The 16,398-nt window shown below is 45.4% G+C and overlaps 1 protein-coding gene across 1 annotated transcript in view; it reads right to left on the bottom strand.

Moving 5' to 3' along the window:
• CORIN (corin, serine peptidase) overlaps window positions 1-16,398 on the bottom strand; it is a 124,134-nt gene that overhangs the window by 44,993 nt on the left and 62,743 nt on the right. Inside the window, exons 5-6 of the mRNA XM_054163615.1 lie at window positions 5,922-6,103; window positions 1,073-1,186 (exon numbers count right to left, since the gene is read on the bottom strand). Of these exons, the coding sequence (XP_054019590.1) occupies window positions 1,073-1,186; window positions 5,922-6,103 (296 nt within the window). The remainder of the gene's footprint in view (window positions 1-1,072; window positions 1,187-5,921; window positions 6,104-16,398) is intronic.

Here is a 16,398-nt window from a genome sequence, read left to right as displayed (position 1 = left end):
GGGCTGTGCTTCAACCCCCTCCCCAGCTTTGTTGCCCTTCTCTGGGTACATTGCAGCAACTCAACATCTTTAAAGGTAACCCTTAACTTCTGAACTCTATAACACTGATTTTTCAAGACATGCAAGATTGATATTTTTATATTACTGATTTCTTCTTTCCCTTTTCTGATGGAACTTGAGAGCTACAGCCTTTATAATTTGTATCTTACACTAAAAAACCGTAAGTTAACCCTGACAGGAAAAATGCAAGGATAAAACCATGCAGTATTCCTTATGCAACAGTAATCAGAACAATCTTCCTCAAATAAATTACAGGCTATTAAAGTAAGAGGAACCTCTGGCCTCATTTATATTGAGACCAGGAGGAAATTGCTGCCAATCATTTATTCCCTGGAGTATCCTTGATAAAAATCAATCAACGACTTCCTTAAAAGCAGTTTTGTGAGTCCTGGAATGCCCAAGCTCTTAAATCAATAATGAGAAGAAACATTTTGAGGTAAGCCCAAATCACACAGCATGGAAGTCAACCTCCAGGCTGACATTTTCCAAAGCACTGTTTTATGGGATCATGTCCCCATTTAGCCATTTTCCTTTTGTTATCCTTCCCCCCCAGATCCCCCAATAAAGGGTCATTGTTTTCTTAGTGTACTTTTGCTCAGCTTTTCTAAAGGTGTTAGCAGATCAGGGATGGTTTTGTCAGCACAGAAAAACCAGAACAAGAGGACACAGTCTCAAGCTGTGCCAGGGGAGGTTTGGGCTGGATGTTAGGAAGAAGTTTTTCATAGAAAAAGAGATTTGCCTTTGGAATGTGCAGCCCAAGGTGGTGGTGGAGTCACCATCACTGGAGGTGTTTAGGAGGAGACTGGATGAGGCACTTGGTGCCATGGTTTAGTTGATTAGATGGTGTTGGGTGATAGGTTGGACTTGGTGATCTCAAAGGTCTTTTCCAACCTGGTCTATTCTATTCTATCCTATCCTATCCTATCCTATCCTATCCTATCCTATCCTATCCTATCCTATCCTATCCTAAATCAGTGTTTCAACAGAAGAGTGCAAGGTTTCAGAAACTTACTGCAGTGGACCTCATCACTCCAATCATCACAGTCATTGTAGCCATTACACTGCAGTTTCCCTGGGATGCAGATCCCACTGGCACACATGAAACTCTCCTCTCCTCCGCACAGCGCTGGAAAAGAGAAGAAAAGAACTTTTCAAGGTAAGGAGAAATAACAGATGACAAAGAGTTGTACCTGATGCACTTCAGCAATAGACCCCAAACTAATCAAATCCAAGCAGGTGCAAACTGCCATTTTCATCTAACTTTTGGTGTTTCTAAACCAGCTGTCCAGGCTGAGTATTGCAGTGAGCTTCAATCTGCCATGACCTCGAAGAAGTATCTGTATGGAGGAACTGTTGAAATTTGATCTTAGGATAGGATTTCTCCCTGCACACCCCCCCCACCCCCCACCCCCATTGGGGAAAAGTACCCAACTGAAGTTAAAACAGATGACTTCCCCAAGCCTAGGTGTTCAGGCAAAAAGATTACAAGGTTGACAATTAACAATGACTTTAGCACAGACACCTTTCTGGAAGGGAATGATTCCTCACACATTTTTATAACTCAGCAAATGCCAGAAGACAACTATTTGATACACGGTGTCAATCTGTTACAGGGTAGGAGGGCTCTGCAGAGGGACCTTGACAGGCTGGACAGATGGGCACAGTCCAACAGGATGGTATTCAACAAGTCCAAGTGCAGGATGCTGAACATTGGCCACAACAACCCCATGCAGTGATACAGGCTGGGGTCGGAGTGGCTGGAGAGCAGCCAGGCAGAAAGGGACCTGGGGGTATTGGTTGATAGTAGGCTGAACATGAGCCAGCAGTGTGCCCAGGTGGCCAAGAAGGCAAATGGCATCCTGGCCTGCATCAGGAATAGTGTGGCCAGCAGGAGCAGGAAAGTCATTCTGCCCTGTACTCAGCACTGGTTAGGCCATGCCTTGAGTCCTGTGTCCAGTTCTGGGCCCCTCAGTTTAAGAAGGACATTGAGACACTTGAATGTGTCCAGGGAAGGGCAATGAGGCTGGGGAGAGGTCTGGAGCACAGCCCTGTGAGGAGAGGCTGAGGGAGCTGGGGTTGCTTAGCCTGGAGAAGAGGAGGCTCCGGGAAGACCTTCTTGCTCTCTCCAACTCCCTGAAGGGAGGTTGTAGCCAGGTGGGGGTTGGTCTCTTATCTCTAGCAACCAGCACCAGAACAAGAGGACACAGTCTCAAGCTGTGCCAGGGGAGGTTCAGGCTGGATGTTAGGAAGAAATTCTTCCCAGAAAGAGTAATTGGCCATTGGAATGTGCTGCCCAGGGAGGTGGTGGTGTCACCATCCCTGGAGGTGTTCAAAAAGGGATTGGATGAGGCACTTGGAGCCATGGTTTAGTTAGTCATGAGGTGTTGGGTGATAGGCTAGATTTGATGATCTTTAAGGTCTTTTCCAACCTGACTGATTCTATGATTCTATGATAATTGTTATTCCAGTAATAATTTTCAATTCAGGAAATGTAAAGGATGTAGAATGTTTAGTCACAATCAGACAAAAGAAATCAAGAGTAAAATTTGCTTTGGATTGGGAGATACTGCCAGAAACCAAGCAGGTATAGCAGCCAGACCTTATTTTTGACAAATACAAGAAGTAACTAAAGCCCCAAAAGAGAATTACATCATCACACAAAACAAAATATATGCAAGGCATATGTGGGCAGGGAGGGCTTCACTGCATGTAATCTGGAACCATTGGTCTCCAGAAGAAACCACAAAGTTGAGACACAAGCAGCCATACGCCAAGGATATGCTCTTAGAATTTCCAGGAACTGAGCCCTGAGGAAAGCTTGAAAAGCACTTGGGGCTGAGCATTAGGCAGAAAGGGTTTGGAACAGCAAACTGAACCCTGCTGTTTGGGTCTGCTGCATCCAGAGAAGTACATTCTTTCAAACATCCAAACTGCAGGAAGAAATATTCAATTACAGCATGAGTCCTGTGTCCAGTTCTGGGCTCCTCAGTTTAAGAAGGACATTGAGACACTTGAATGTGTCCAGAGAAGGGCAATGAGGCTGGGGAGAGGTCTGGAGCACAGCCCTGTGAGGAGAGGCTGAGGGAGCTGGGGTTGCTTAGCCTGGAAAAGAGGAGGCTCAGGGAAGACCTCATTGCTCTCTACAACTACTTGAAGGGAGGTTGTAGCCAGGTGGGGGTTGGTCTCTTCTCCCAGGTAACCAGCACCAGAACAAGAGGACACAGTCTCAAGCTGAGCCAGGGGAGGTTTGGGCTGGATGTTAGGAAGAAATTCTTCCCAGCAAGAGAGATTGGCCATTGGAATGTGCTGCCCTGGGAGGTGGTGGAGTCACCATCACTCAAGGTCTTTAAGAAGAGCCTGGATGAGGAACTTGGTGCCGTAGTTAGTTGTCATGAGGTGTTGGGTGATAGGTTGGACTTGATGATCTCTGAGGTCTTTTCCAAACTTAATGATTCTATGATTCTTTGATTCTATGAATTGTTTGCTCTAGGAGACAAAGCCCAGTTAACCTGGCCTCTCACCTTTTCCAGTCATAGAGGAATCACATGGGAATGATTCCTTTAAATCCAAAATGAATCCCTCATTCCACATGAAAATTATTCATATCCAAGCATCACACACAGCAGTTCACGAATTAAAAGATGCCTTTTGTTTTATGCTACAGGATGTCAGAACTGCTAATAAGCAGCCTGAGTCTTCATGGTCAGCCAGGTAAGGGCTGTGAATCTCACAGCTGGCTCTAGGTATTCTCCCTTAGTGAGAAATTTCTTAGTGAGTATCCTGGGGTGCATTAAGAGGAGTGTGTCCAGCAGATCGAGGAACCTTCTCCTCCCCCTCTACTCTGCCCTAGTGAGGCCCCACCTAGAACAGTGCATTCAGTTCTGGGCTCCCCAGTTCAAGAGGGACAGGGATCTACTTGAGAGTCTCCAACAGAGGGCTACAAGGATGATGAAGGGACTGGAGCGCTGCATTATGAGTAAAGGCTGAGAGCCCTGGGGCTGTTCAGTCTGGAGAGGAGAAGACTGAGAGGGGATCGGATCAATGTCTGTCAATATCTGAGGGCTGGTAGTCACCAATGGATTGGTATGGAGGGAGAGAGCATTGGTAGAGAGTGGGGCATGAAAGCCTGGAATTTGTTGGCCTGGTATAGAGGGAGGTTTGTGTGAAGCTTTGGCTTGATGAGCTTCTGTGTTAAGCCCAAACTATGGATTTTGGTGTCTTTTCTATGCTTTGTGATACTTTGTACTGTAGCATTGTGGTCTATAAATAGCATTTCCATTTAAACTTTCCATACTATGAATTTTGGTGTGTTTTATATGCTTTGTACCATACCATTGTAGCATTGTAGTTTATAAATAGCATTTCCATTTAAACCTTCCACACTATCCAGTCCTTTGTGTGAGCATTATTCTTTTGCCCCTTTTGAAGCAACATTAAACCACATCTGCTCATTAAACCACAACAACCTAGCAGTGCTAGGTTAGCACTTGGGCTGGGGATTGTAAGGGACTTTGCCAACCTAGACACTTCTGAGGTTCTATGATTCTATGAGTGGGTATATATACAAACTATCATTTTTGAGGAGTTTACCTCTCAGTCACTTCTGGGCTCATTTTTGCAGCAGAAAAAAAAATAAAGATGAGAGACACTTGAAATCTGGCCTATGTATCAGGTTCCTGCTCCAAATAATAATCCTGTGTTCACTAGAGCTCAGCAAAGCAAAAGTCAGCAGAACGGTTTTAAAGGGCATATTTAGGACAAGAGGAAATGGCCCCAAGTTGTGCCAGGGAAGGCTTAGGTTGGATATTAGGAATAATTTCACCAAGAGGGTTGCAAAGCATTGGAACAGGCTGCCCAGGGAAGCAGCTGAGTCACCATCCCTTGAGGTATTTAAAAGATGTGCAGCTATGGTCATGGTTTAGTGGTGGGCTTGGCAGTGGTAGGTTTATGGTTGGCCCTGATTGTCATAAAGATCTTTTCCAAACTAGAACCATAGAATCATAGAATCAATAAGATTGGAAAAGACCTCAGAGATCATGGTGTCCAACCTATTACTTAATACCTAACACCTCATGAAAACTAAACCATAGCTCTAAGTGCCACATCCAATCCCCTTTTGAACACCTCTAGGAATGGTGACTCCACTACCTCCCTTGGCAGCACATTCCAAGGGCAAATTACTCTGTGAAGAACTTTCTCCTCACCTCCAGCCTGAACCTCCCCTGGCACAGCTTGAGACTGTGTCCTCTTGTTCTGCTGATGCTTGCCTGGGAGAAGAGACCAACCCTCACCTGGCTACTACCTCCCTTCAGGGAGTTGTAGAGAGCAAGAAGGTCTCCCCTGAGCCTTCTCTTCTCCAGGCTAAGCAACCCCAACTCCCTCAGCCTCTCCTCACAAGGCTGTGCTCCAGACCCCTCCCCAGATTTGTTGCCCTTCTCTGGACACATTCAAGTATCAAAATGTCCTTCCTAAACTGAGGAGTCCAGAACTGGACACAGGACTCATGATGTGGCCTAAACCAGGGCTCAATAACTCTAAGATTCTATTTTATGATCACTTTACCCCTACCTTTTTCCTTTTCCTTGAAACAGCTCAGAATTTATTATGAAAACCAAAGAAGCCTCAAATCAAAGAAGACTGAAAAAAAAAAAAAAGGTTCAGCCTGAACAGTTAAAGCACAGCAAAACTATAACCCAATGACAAACCAACTTCATAGCAGTAATGTGAAGGAACTTAATTAACAGAACCAGGAACAACAATTTCAACCCAGACCTTTTCCTACACAACAGCAACAACAAAAAAATAGATTATTAAATAGGTTACTGATGAAGAGAGTGCAACAGTTAAGAATGGAAACATACACTGCCTTCCTTTTTCTTGGTGTGGTGAGAAGCATACCCTTGCAGCACTGTCATTTTCAGGTTTGGTTTGGAATTGGGAGCACTTCAGGAATTCTGGCCAAGAAGCATTAACCATCCCCAGGACTGGTTCACAGCCTTCTTTTGCAGCCTCACAGAATGTCCTGCAGGGCAAGAGGCCTTGACTGGAGAAACAAAAATACAAAGGATTGTTACCGTAGGAGACTGTGAGCACATCTACATAAATAAACAAACAAAGAAACTTTTTTGGAAGAACTATGCAATCTACAGAGCTACATCAAACAGCTGCAAAATCTTCATTGTTTATTGAAGCTGACATCAGCTCTGGCTTTCAGGTTACATTTAAGCCCAAATTAAGCTCAGAACAGTTTCAAGGTTCAACTCTATACAAGCCAAAGCTGAGATTTCATCAGGAGATGAACCAGCTTAATGATGTAGTGACACCATACAGGAGAAATCTTTCTTCTTTATCTTCTCCTTCTTCCCTTTCTTTATCACAGAATTGTCAGGATTGGAAGGGACCTCAAGGATCAGCCAGTTCCAACCCCCCTGCCATGGCCAGGGACACCTCACACTACAGCAGGTTGCTCACAGCCACATCCAGCCTGGCTGCAAAAACCTCCAGGCATGAGGCTTCCACTCCCTCCCCTGGCAACCTGTGCCAGTCTCTCACCACCCTCATGGGGAACAACTTCTTCCTAACATCCAATCTCAATCTACCCATTTCTAGTTTTGCTCCGTTCCCTCCAGTCCTATCACTCCCTGACACCCTAAAAAGTCCCTCCCCAGCTTTCTTGTAGCCCCCTTCAGATACTGGAAGGCCACAATTAGGTCTCCTTGAAGCTTTCTCTTCTCCAGACCAAACAGCCCCAACTCTCTCAACCTGTTTCTGTTGCAGAGGTGCTCCAGCCTCCAGATTATCCTACCCTTCCTCCCCTTCAGACCTACCCCTTCTGACTCTCAGAAACACTTTAATGAGCTTATAAAACAAAATCATTAGCTTGGAACACAGAATTTTCAAGTTTTTAACTGTTCTGACAACCAAAGTATATGGAATAGGCTCACAGAGAGAACCAACAACAAAGAGACACAATTAACAAAAGCCAAAATAAGAGATATTCAGACAGGATAAAGAACTTTTTCAGCATGAAATTCATCAGGAAATGAAACCAGGTTACCCAGAGATTTTGTGTGGCTTCCATCCTTGGGTGTTTTCAAGGCATGAGTAGATAAAGCATAAGGATAAACTATATAAATGTACTTCTGCTGCACTGGAGAGACAAGGAAGCAGAGCATTATCTAGGCTGGAAAAGACCTTTCGGCTCATGGAGTCCAACCTTTCTTCTAGCACTGCCAAGTCCACCACTAAACTATGTCCCTGAGCACCACATCTACACATCTCTTAAATACTTCCCCTGGTTCAACTTGAGGCCATTTGCTTTCATCCTATCACTTGCTACTTGGACACTCACCTCCCTGCAACCTGCTTTCAGGTAGTTATAGAGAGCAAGGACTCCTTTCAGCCTTGATAAAGGGGCTTCGGTGAGCACCTGGTATCCAGCCAGGGTCAGCCTACCAGAGATATGTACACAGCACAATCACAGAATCATGGAGTGTTAGAGGTAGGAAGGAACCTCAAGAAACCCACCAGCCCAACACCCCTGCCAGAGCAAGATCACCCAGGGTAGTGCACACAGGAATGCATCCAGGTGGGTTTTGAAAGTCTCCAGAGAAGGAGACTCCACAACCTCTCTGGGCAGCCTGCTCCAGGGCTATGGCACCCTCACTGTAAAGAAGTTTCTCCTCATGTCGCGGTGAAACCTTCTCTGTTCAAGTTTGTATCCATTGCCCCTTGTCTTCACAGTATCACAGTTATCACTAAGATTGGAAGAGACCTCAAAGATCATGGAGTCCAACCTGTCACCACAGACCTCATGACTAGACCATGGCACCAAGTGCCACATCCAATCCCCTCTTGAACACCTCCAGGGATGGGGACTCCACCACCTCCCTGGGCAGCACATTCCAATGGCTAACGACTCTCTTGGTGAAGAACTTTCTCCTCACCTCGAGCACCACCAAAAAGAGCTTGGCCCTCTCCACTTGACTCCCACCCCTCAGATATTGATAGACATTGATCAGATCCCCTCTCAGTCTTCTCTTCTCCAGACTAAACAGCCCCAGGGCTCTCAGTTTCTCCTTGTAGGGCAGATGCTCCAGTCCCCTAAGCATCCTCGCGGCTCCTTGATGGACTCTCTTGAGCAGGTCTCTGCCTCTCTTGAACAGGGGAGCCCAAAACTGGACACAGAGGGGGAGAAGAACCTCCCTAGACCTGCTGGACATCCTTTTTGGATGCACCCTACACCTATATATATACATACATATACACATATACATATATATATCATGATTTAGAAATGACTCAGCTTCTAAACACCAACTGCTCAGTGATTAAACAAAGCCGAGCAGAATGTGCAGTCTCTAGAGAAGCTCTGACAAACAAGAAGAGACAGGATCACCCAGCCATTACCGTAACATTTGGCAGAGTTTCAGTGCTCAGTCATGTGTGCTCCATAAATTAAATATTCCTGGATAATGTTCAAGTGGAGCATGGACATATCACTTCATCTACTGAAGGATGAAAAGATGATTAAAACAAAAATCTCCAACTTGATTAGCCTTATTTCCAGCTACTTACAGACCAATCATCTCAAAAATAAACTGGCAGGTCTGTAGCAATCTTAACATAATTTATTTGGCGTCAGTGGCAGGCCCAGGAGTATGTTAAAATGTATTTATGGTGCAATTCTGATCTTCAGGATAATCATGGGGAGGAAAAAAAAAACAAAACCAAACCTCTTGCTGAAAATGGAGTCTGTTGAAAAAAAACAGATGATCTCAAAGGTCTTATCCAACCTGGTTCATTCCCCTCCCTTCCCTTCCCTTCCCTTCCCTTCCCTTCCCTTCCCTTCCCTTCCCTTCCCTTCCCTTCCCTTCCCTTCCCTTCCCTTCCCTTCCCTTCCCTTCCCTTCCCTTCCCTTCCCTTCCCTTCCCTTCCCTTCCCTTCCCTTCCCTTCCATTCGTGACATATTTTTAACTCTGGTTGGTTTCACCATGCTTTAATGGTCTGTTGTAGGTTAAGAGAAATTGAGAGTTAATTGGTAGAGAAACATAGAATTGTCAGGGTTGGAATGGGCCCCAAGGATCAGCCAATTCCAACCCCACTGCCATGGGCAGGGACACCTCACACTACAGCAGGTTGCTCACAGCCACATTCAGCCTGGCCTTAGAAACTTCCAGGGATGAGGCTTCCACCACCTCCCTGGGCAACCTGTGCCAGTCTCTCACCACCCTCATGGGGAACAGCTTCTTCCTAACATCCAATCTGAATCATAACCATAAAGAAAAGTCCTTCAGAGGCTAGAGAGTCCCAGAGAAGGGCAACAAAGCTGGGGAGGGGTCAGGAGCACAGCCCTGTGAGGAAAGGCTGAGGGAGCTGGGGTTGCTTAGCCTGGAGAAGAGGAGGCTCAGGGGAGACCTTCTTGCTCTCGACAACTCCCTGAAGGGAGGTTGTAGCCAGGTGGGGGCTGGTCTCTTCTCCCAGGCAACCAGCACCAGAACAAGAGGACACAGTCTCAAGCTGTGCCAGGGGAGGTTTAGGCTGGATGTTAGGAAGAAGTTCTTCCCAGAAAGAGAGATTGGCCATTGGAATGTGCTGCGCAGAGAGGTGGTGGAGTCACCATCCCTGGAGGTGTTTAAAAAGAGCCTGGATGTGGCACTTGGTGCCATGGTTTAGTTGATTAGATGGTGTTGGGTAATAGGTTGGACTTGATGATCTCTGAGGTAATTTCCAACCTGGTTCATTCTGTATTCTCTGAGTTTTATACCAAATACTCATTGAAGCAGACATATACAATACAGTGTATGCTCTGAAAACACTATGTTAACTGATTTTAAGCTTCCAAAAGGGGCTGCACACTGCTTGAAAGCAGAGGGTGTCCTCATGGCAGTCACCTAGAGTTCACTCAAAAGTGAATTCAAATTGTCTAATTATAGTCACACATGGATGTGGTCCTCATCACTCACTCAGAGGCCATTTTACATTTACAGACAAATCCTTTGCAGAAATTAGTCCTTCTGCAACATTGATTTCTCTTCTCTGCAATCACATTACCATACCCAGGGCTCATCAGTACATTCTGTAACTCACTTAAGTGGTTGTTTTGAGTACTAGAAATTATTTTGAAAGCATGCTACAAGAAGCAGTAAGGAGAGGGAAGATGCTTTCAGCAACTATTTTCCTCATGCTGCGGATTGTTCAAGGTAGCTCAAGGGTCTGGCTCTCAAACTCAGGAGCCACTGAGGGTATGGCCCTTGATATGTCTTTTCTGGAAGTAGCAGCAGCATCTTGTTCCCAAATCACAGAAACATTCAGGTTGGAAAAGCCCCTCAAGATCACCAAGTCCAGCCAACAATGCTACTCTACAACGTTCACCCCTAAACCTCCTCAAGCACCACATTCAAGCCACCTTTAAACACATCCAGGCTCAGTGACTCCACCACCTCCCGGGGCAGCACATTCCAATCCCTGACCACTCTTGCTGGGAAAAGAAGTGTTTCCTAATATCCAGTCTAAACCTGCCCAGTCATAGCTGGGTCTATATGTCTATATCTGTTCCTGTGCTGCTTTCAGCTTTTCAGTAACAGCTGTTTGCAGGCTGTACAGGAAGCCAGGTCAAGCAACTGAATTAAGAAAGTTTGGGGGTTTTCTTCTCTCTGGCAACTGAATTGGGCTACTGGTCAATAGTAGGGTGAACATGAGCGAGGAGTGTGCCCAGGTGGCCAGGATAGCCCAATGGCATCCTGGCCTGTATCAGGAATAGTGTGGCCAGCAGGAGCAGGGAAGTCATTCTGCCCTGTGCTGAGCACTGGTTAGACCATACCTTGAGTCCTGTGTCCAGTTCTGGGCTCCTCAGTTTAGGAAAGATGTTGACTTGCTGGAAGGTGTCCAGGGAAGGGCAACAAAGCTGGGGAGGGGTTTGGAGCACAGCCCTGTGAGGAGAGGCTGAGGGAGCTGGGGTTGCTTAGCCTGGAGAAGAGGAGGCTCAGAGGAGACCTTCTTGCTCTCTCCAACTACCTGAAGGGAGGTTGTAGCCAGGTGGGGGTTGGTCTCTTCTCCCAGGCAAACAGCACCAGAACAAGAGGACACAGTCTCAAGCTGTGTCAGGGGAGGTTTAGGCTGGATGTTAGGAAGAAGTTCTTCATAGAAAGAGAGATTGGCCACTGGAATGTGCTGCCCAGGCAGGTGGTGGAGTCCCCATCACTGGAGGTGTTTAGGAAGAGACTGGATGGGGTGCTTGGTGCCATGGTTTAGTTGATTAGATGCTGTTGGGTGATAGGTTGGACTTGATGATCTCTAAGGTCTTTTCCAACCTGGTTAATTCTATTCTATTCTATATAGGCAAAGCAGGAATAAGCTGTCAGAAAAGGGAGAGGTAGAAATTGCTACAGCTGACAAAACATTACATAACTGCACTACTAAGCATCCTGCAGGGAGTCTCCATGCAATCTGGTAAATTCAACAACATATCTAGCACTCATTATTTACTGGGGCATTTCTTTGTGTCTTCACATTAGTATCTCTATTGGTAAAAGCTCTGCCACAGTCATGCCCTATTGAGAAATTAGCCACTGCAGTGTTACAAATCAAAACAATAGAGGGAAAATGGTTTGCAGAAGGTTATAAACAGACAGAACACTGGAGCAGGCTGCCCAAAGAGGTTGTGGAATCTCCTTCTCCTGAGATATTCAAAACCTGCTTGGATGCATGCATTCCTGTGTGGCTTGCTCAAGGTGACCCTGCTCTGGAAGGACTGGAGGATCTTCCAACCCTTCCAGCCCCTAACATTCTGTGATTCTGTGAAAGCTGAAAACACAGCAAGATCACTCTTAGAATACACAACTGCTGACCATACCTGTTCTGGCTAAAGGTCACATTGGTTGTTCAAAATAGTATAGTATAGTATAGTATAGTATAGTATAGTATAGTATAGTATAGTATGGAATAGAATAGAATAGAATAGAATAGAATAGAATAGAATAGAATAGAATAGAATAGAATAGAATAGAATAGAATAGAATAGAATAGAATAGAATAGACCAGATTGGAAAAGATCTTTGAGGTCATCAAGTCCAACCTATCACCCAACACCACCTAACCAATTAAACCATGGCACCAAGTGCCTCATCCAGTCTCTTCCTAAACACCTCCAGGGATGGCGACTCTACCACCTCCCTGGGCAGCACATTCCAATGGCCAATCTCTCTTTCTGGGAAGAATTTCTTCCTAACATCCAGCCTACACCTCCCCTGGCACAGCTTGAGACTGGGTCCTCTTGTTCTGGTGCTGGTTGCCCTGGAGAAGAGACCAACCCCCACCTGGCTACAACCTCCCTTCAGGTAGTTGTATAGAGCAATAAGGTCAGTAGACAATCAGACTGAAGGCAGACAGATGGAACCTTTTCAGCTACTGCTGGTCCTCATTGCTCTCCTTTCCCCAACTCCACCCCTTCAGTTGTTCCTGGACAACTCTTTCTGTGGCCAGAAATCTTTCTTCAGGTATTGAGCCAAGTTAAAATCACCTGCAGGCTATTTTTCTGTTCAGTTTTTTTTCAGCCATACCTGTTCAAACAGAAGTTTAAAACATTAATCATAGTACAGCCTTGCTACCGAGCACTGAGGAGTAACCCACTCTATCATTCATAGGCACACTGGTTAAGAATGATGACAGCTCTAAGGCTGAGGCCAGAAGTAGGATAAAAGAACCAGGAATAAAACCATGAGAGACTTCAGAGCAGAAGGCACCTTGAGAACCATGGGAAACAGAAAACTGAGGTTATCCTTTGTTTCTCTGCAGTCCCCAAATCAAGTAAGTTAAAGTGACAAGCTGACACAGCAGCCATTGTTAGTTCTAATTGTTATTAATATTTTCTGGGATTTTCTAACAATGAAGACTTCCATAGAACACTAATGGCACAGCAGGGCAAACACCCACACCAAACACTACAGTTGTTTAGTGACAGTTCTTGTGAAACCTTTCTCTGCAGCCTCTCAGAGTACTCCAGCATGCAGAGTACAATATTTAGAGACACAGAGCAGAGCTGAGGCAAGCTCATAAAATTCTCAGTATTGCTTTCTCATTTGTGGAACTGCAAATGAAGAAGCTAATTAAGGTTTCATTGTCACATAATCCAGAAAAAAAAAAAGAAAGGAAGGAAGAAGACTGTACTTTTGTCTTTCATAGCTCAGTTTTCATCTTTACCCTGCAAATTATTCTGAAAGTCTGCATTATCTTATCTATTTTTATCTCCAGGGATGGGTTTAAACTTGAAACTTGCTGCTTTACATGGTGAGAAAAGTCTGAAAAGAAAGCAAGATTATTTAAGATTTAGAAGGGCAACAAAGCTGGGGAAAGGGGTTTGGAGCACAGCCCTATGAGGAGAAGCTGAGGGAGCTGGGGTTGCTTAGCCTGGAGAAGAGGAGGCTCAGGGGAGACCTTATTGCTGTCTACAACTACCTGAAGGGAGGTTGTATCCAGGTGGGGGTTGGTCTCTTCAAACAGGCAACCAGCCCCAGAACAAGAGGGCACAGTCTCAAGCTGTGCCCGGGGAAGTTTAGGCTGGATGTTAGGAAGAAATTCTTCCCAGAAAGAGAGAATGTGCTGCTCAGGGATATGGTGGAGTCACCATCACTGGAAGTATTCAAGAAGAGTCTGGATGAGGCACTTGGTGCCATGGTTTAGTTGATTAGATGGTGTTGGGTGATAGGTTGGACTTGACGATCTCAAAGGTGTGTGATGATCTTGAAGGTCTTTTCCAACCTGGTTAATTCTGTATTCTGTATCTCCTTCAGGCCCAGCAACACTCTGGAGAATGTGGCCAGACTCAGCTGACATCCATAAGGACAGACACTTACAGTCTCTACCACGCAGTTTGGAATTTTGAGTCAGTGTAACCATTTGTTTTGCAGACAAACCCCAGATAGAATTATTTTGACCAAAGTAAAGAGTCCTTTCTATCTGGAATCAGCAACAAAGAGAAATTCAGAAATCCACTCCAACCCTTCAGTCACTTTCTGTGACTTTTGGGTGACAGGTTGGACTTGATGATCTTTGAGGTCCCTTCCAGCCTTATTGATTCTATGATTCTATGATTCTGGATGTGCAGCACCAGAAGAACAAGTTCTTTACCATGAGGGTGGTGGAACACTGGAACAGGTTGCTCAGGGAGGTGTTTGGGGCACCATTCCTGGAGATATTCACAGTGAGGCTCAACAGGGCTCTGGGCAACCTGGTCTAGTGGAGGATGTCCCTGCTGACTGCAGAGGGGGTTGGACTGGATGACCTTCGGAGGTCCCTTCCAACCCAGATCATTCTATGATTCATATATCACACCTGATCAATCAAGATCACCTCATGTATATCCTGCACAGCAGAAGCACCTCCTATGGTCTACCACACCTAGCAAAATGCCACATGAATGTGGCCACATAACATTCAAATTCTAACCATCCCTGGAGGTGTTCAAGAGGGGATTGGATATGGCACTTGAAGCCATGGTTTAGTAGTCATGAGGTCTTGGGTGACAGGTTGGACTTGATGATCTTTGAGGTCTTTTCCAACCTTATTGATTCTATGACCATCATTAGCTGAGAGGATCTATCCTGACTAAAGCAGACAGAAACCTTCCAGATCCCTCTTACTGATCCCATTGCTTGAGTCAAAACATGACAGTGAAAAGGGGAGAGAAGTAGTAAATGAATTCATTAGAGTTATAGTTCAGCCAGGAATCAGTTTAAATAAATATTAAGAATACTACTAGAGTTAAGAGCTATTTCCACAGTCTTTCACCATCTACTAAAATTTCTCCTAAATGAAGTCAAACTTCTGAAAATTCTTATCTGGTATTTCACAGGCTCACAGGATGTTAGGGATTGGAAGGGATGTCTAGAGATCATCAAGTCCAACCCACCTGCAAGAGAAGGACCATAGAGTCTAGTGCAGGTTGTACAGGAATGCATCCAGACAGGGCTGGAAAGGCTCCAGAGAAGGAGACACCACAACCTCTCTGGGCAGCCTGTTCCAGTGTTCTGTGACCCTCACACTGAAGAAGTTCCTCCTCCTGTTGAGGTGGAACCTCCTGTGCTGTAGTTTCTATCCATTGCCCCTTGTCCTATCCCAGGGTGCAACTGAGCAGAGGCTGTCCCTTCCTTCCTGACACTCAGCCCTCAGATATTTATAGACATTTATTAGATCCCCTCTGAGTCTTCTCCAGACTAAACAGTCCCACATAAAGCAGTGCTCCAGTCCCTTCATCATCCTTGTAGCCTTCCCTTGGACTCTCTCATCATGCAAATGCTCAACACACTGTCAATTTATTTTACCCCACAGAAATGTTTCTAGGTAAAAGAGAAGCTCCTGATATGCCTGAGAATCCAGGTTACAAGATCTTGTGATGCTGGCAAACCAAACTGACTCCTGGCAAAGAGAAGCTGCCACAGAGAAATGGAAGTGCTCTGAATCCCACATAGCTATTTCAAGCACAAGATTCATAGAATCAATAAGGTTGGAAAAGACCTCAAAGATCATCAGGTCCAACCTGTCACCCAAGACCTCATGACTATTAAACCATGGCACCAAGTGCCACGTCCAATCCCCTCTTGAACACCTCCAGGGATGGTGACTCCGCCACCTCCCTGGGCAGCACATTCCAATGGCTAACAACTCTCTCTAGGAAGAACTTTCTCCTCACCTCCAGCCTAAACTTCCCCAGGTGCATCTTGAGACTGTGTCCTCTTGTTCTGGTGCGGTTGCCTGGGAAATTGCTACAGATTGCTGGGAGATTGCTACAGAAATTCTGGAGTAAGAGTGAGTAAATCATGCACTGCTCAGCTCCTCTCATTAGTTGTATGACCAGGACAATAAAAATACCCAAACCAACTTTGTGCCTGAAGGACAGCCTCCTACTTCCACAGCTCACTGCGACAGGCACTTTTAATTCCATATGGTTTTCCAAAACTCATGCTTCCTTGTGTACCTCAGAGCACTGTCGAAAGGAATACTTCAAGAACCAGCCTGAGTTAAAACTGTTTGAGCTGCATGTTGTCAGGAGTCCAGGCTCCTCTTCCTCAAGTAGAAATTAGCTGCAATCAGTTATCATGCTGCTTCCTCACATTAAATTTAGTTTCACAAATGCTTCAAGCTGGCAGGAGCAGATGTTGTCAAAAGAAAGAAGCTGTCCCACCCTTCCTTGGCCTGGCTTCTGAATCTCTCTTCCCCTCTCTCTGTTCTCTCCCTCTTTGTTCCAGTGTGACATTTCATGCTGTTACACAATGAATCAGATCCATCACTCCCAATTGAATTCAGATCACTTTCCTGATCCATTGTCACAGATCTGAACAA

Source organism: Dryobates pubescens, chromosome 1 (assembly GCF_014839835.1).
Source record: "Dryobates pubescens isolate bDryPub1 chromosome 1, bDryPub1.pri, whole genome shotgun sequence".
Lineage (NCBI taxonomy): Eukaryota > Metazoa > Chordata > Aves > Piciformes > Picidae > Dryobates > Dryobates pubescens.
Note: the sequence above shows the minus strand (reverse complement) of the source record. Positions and strands in the feature narration are given on the sequence as shown.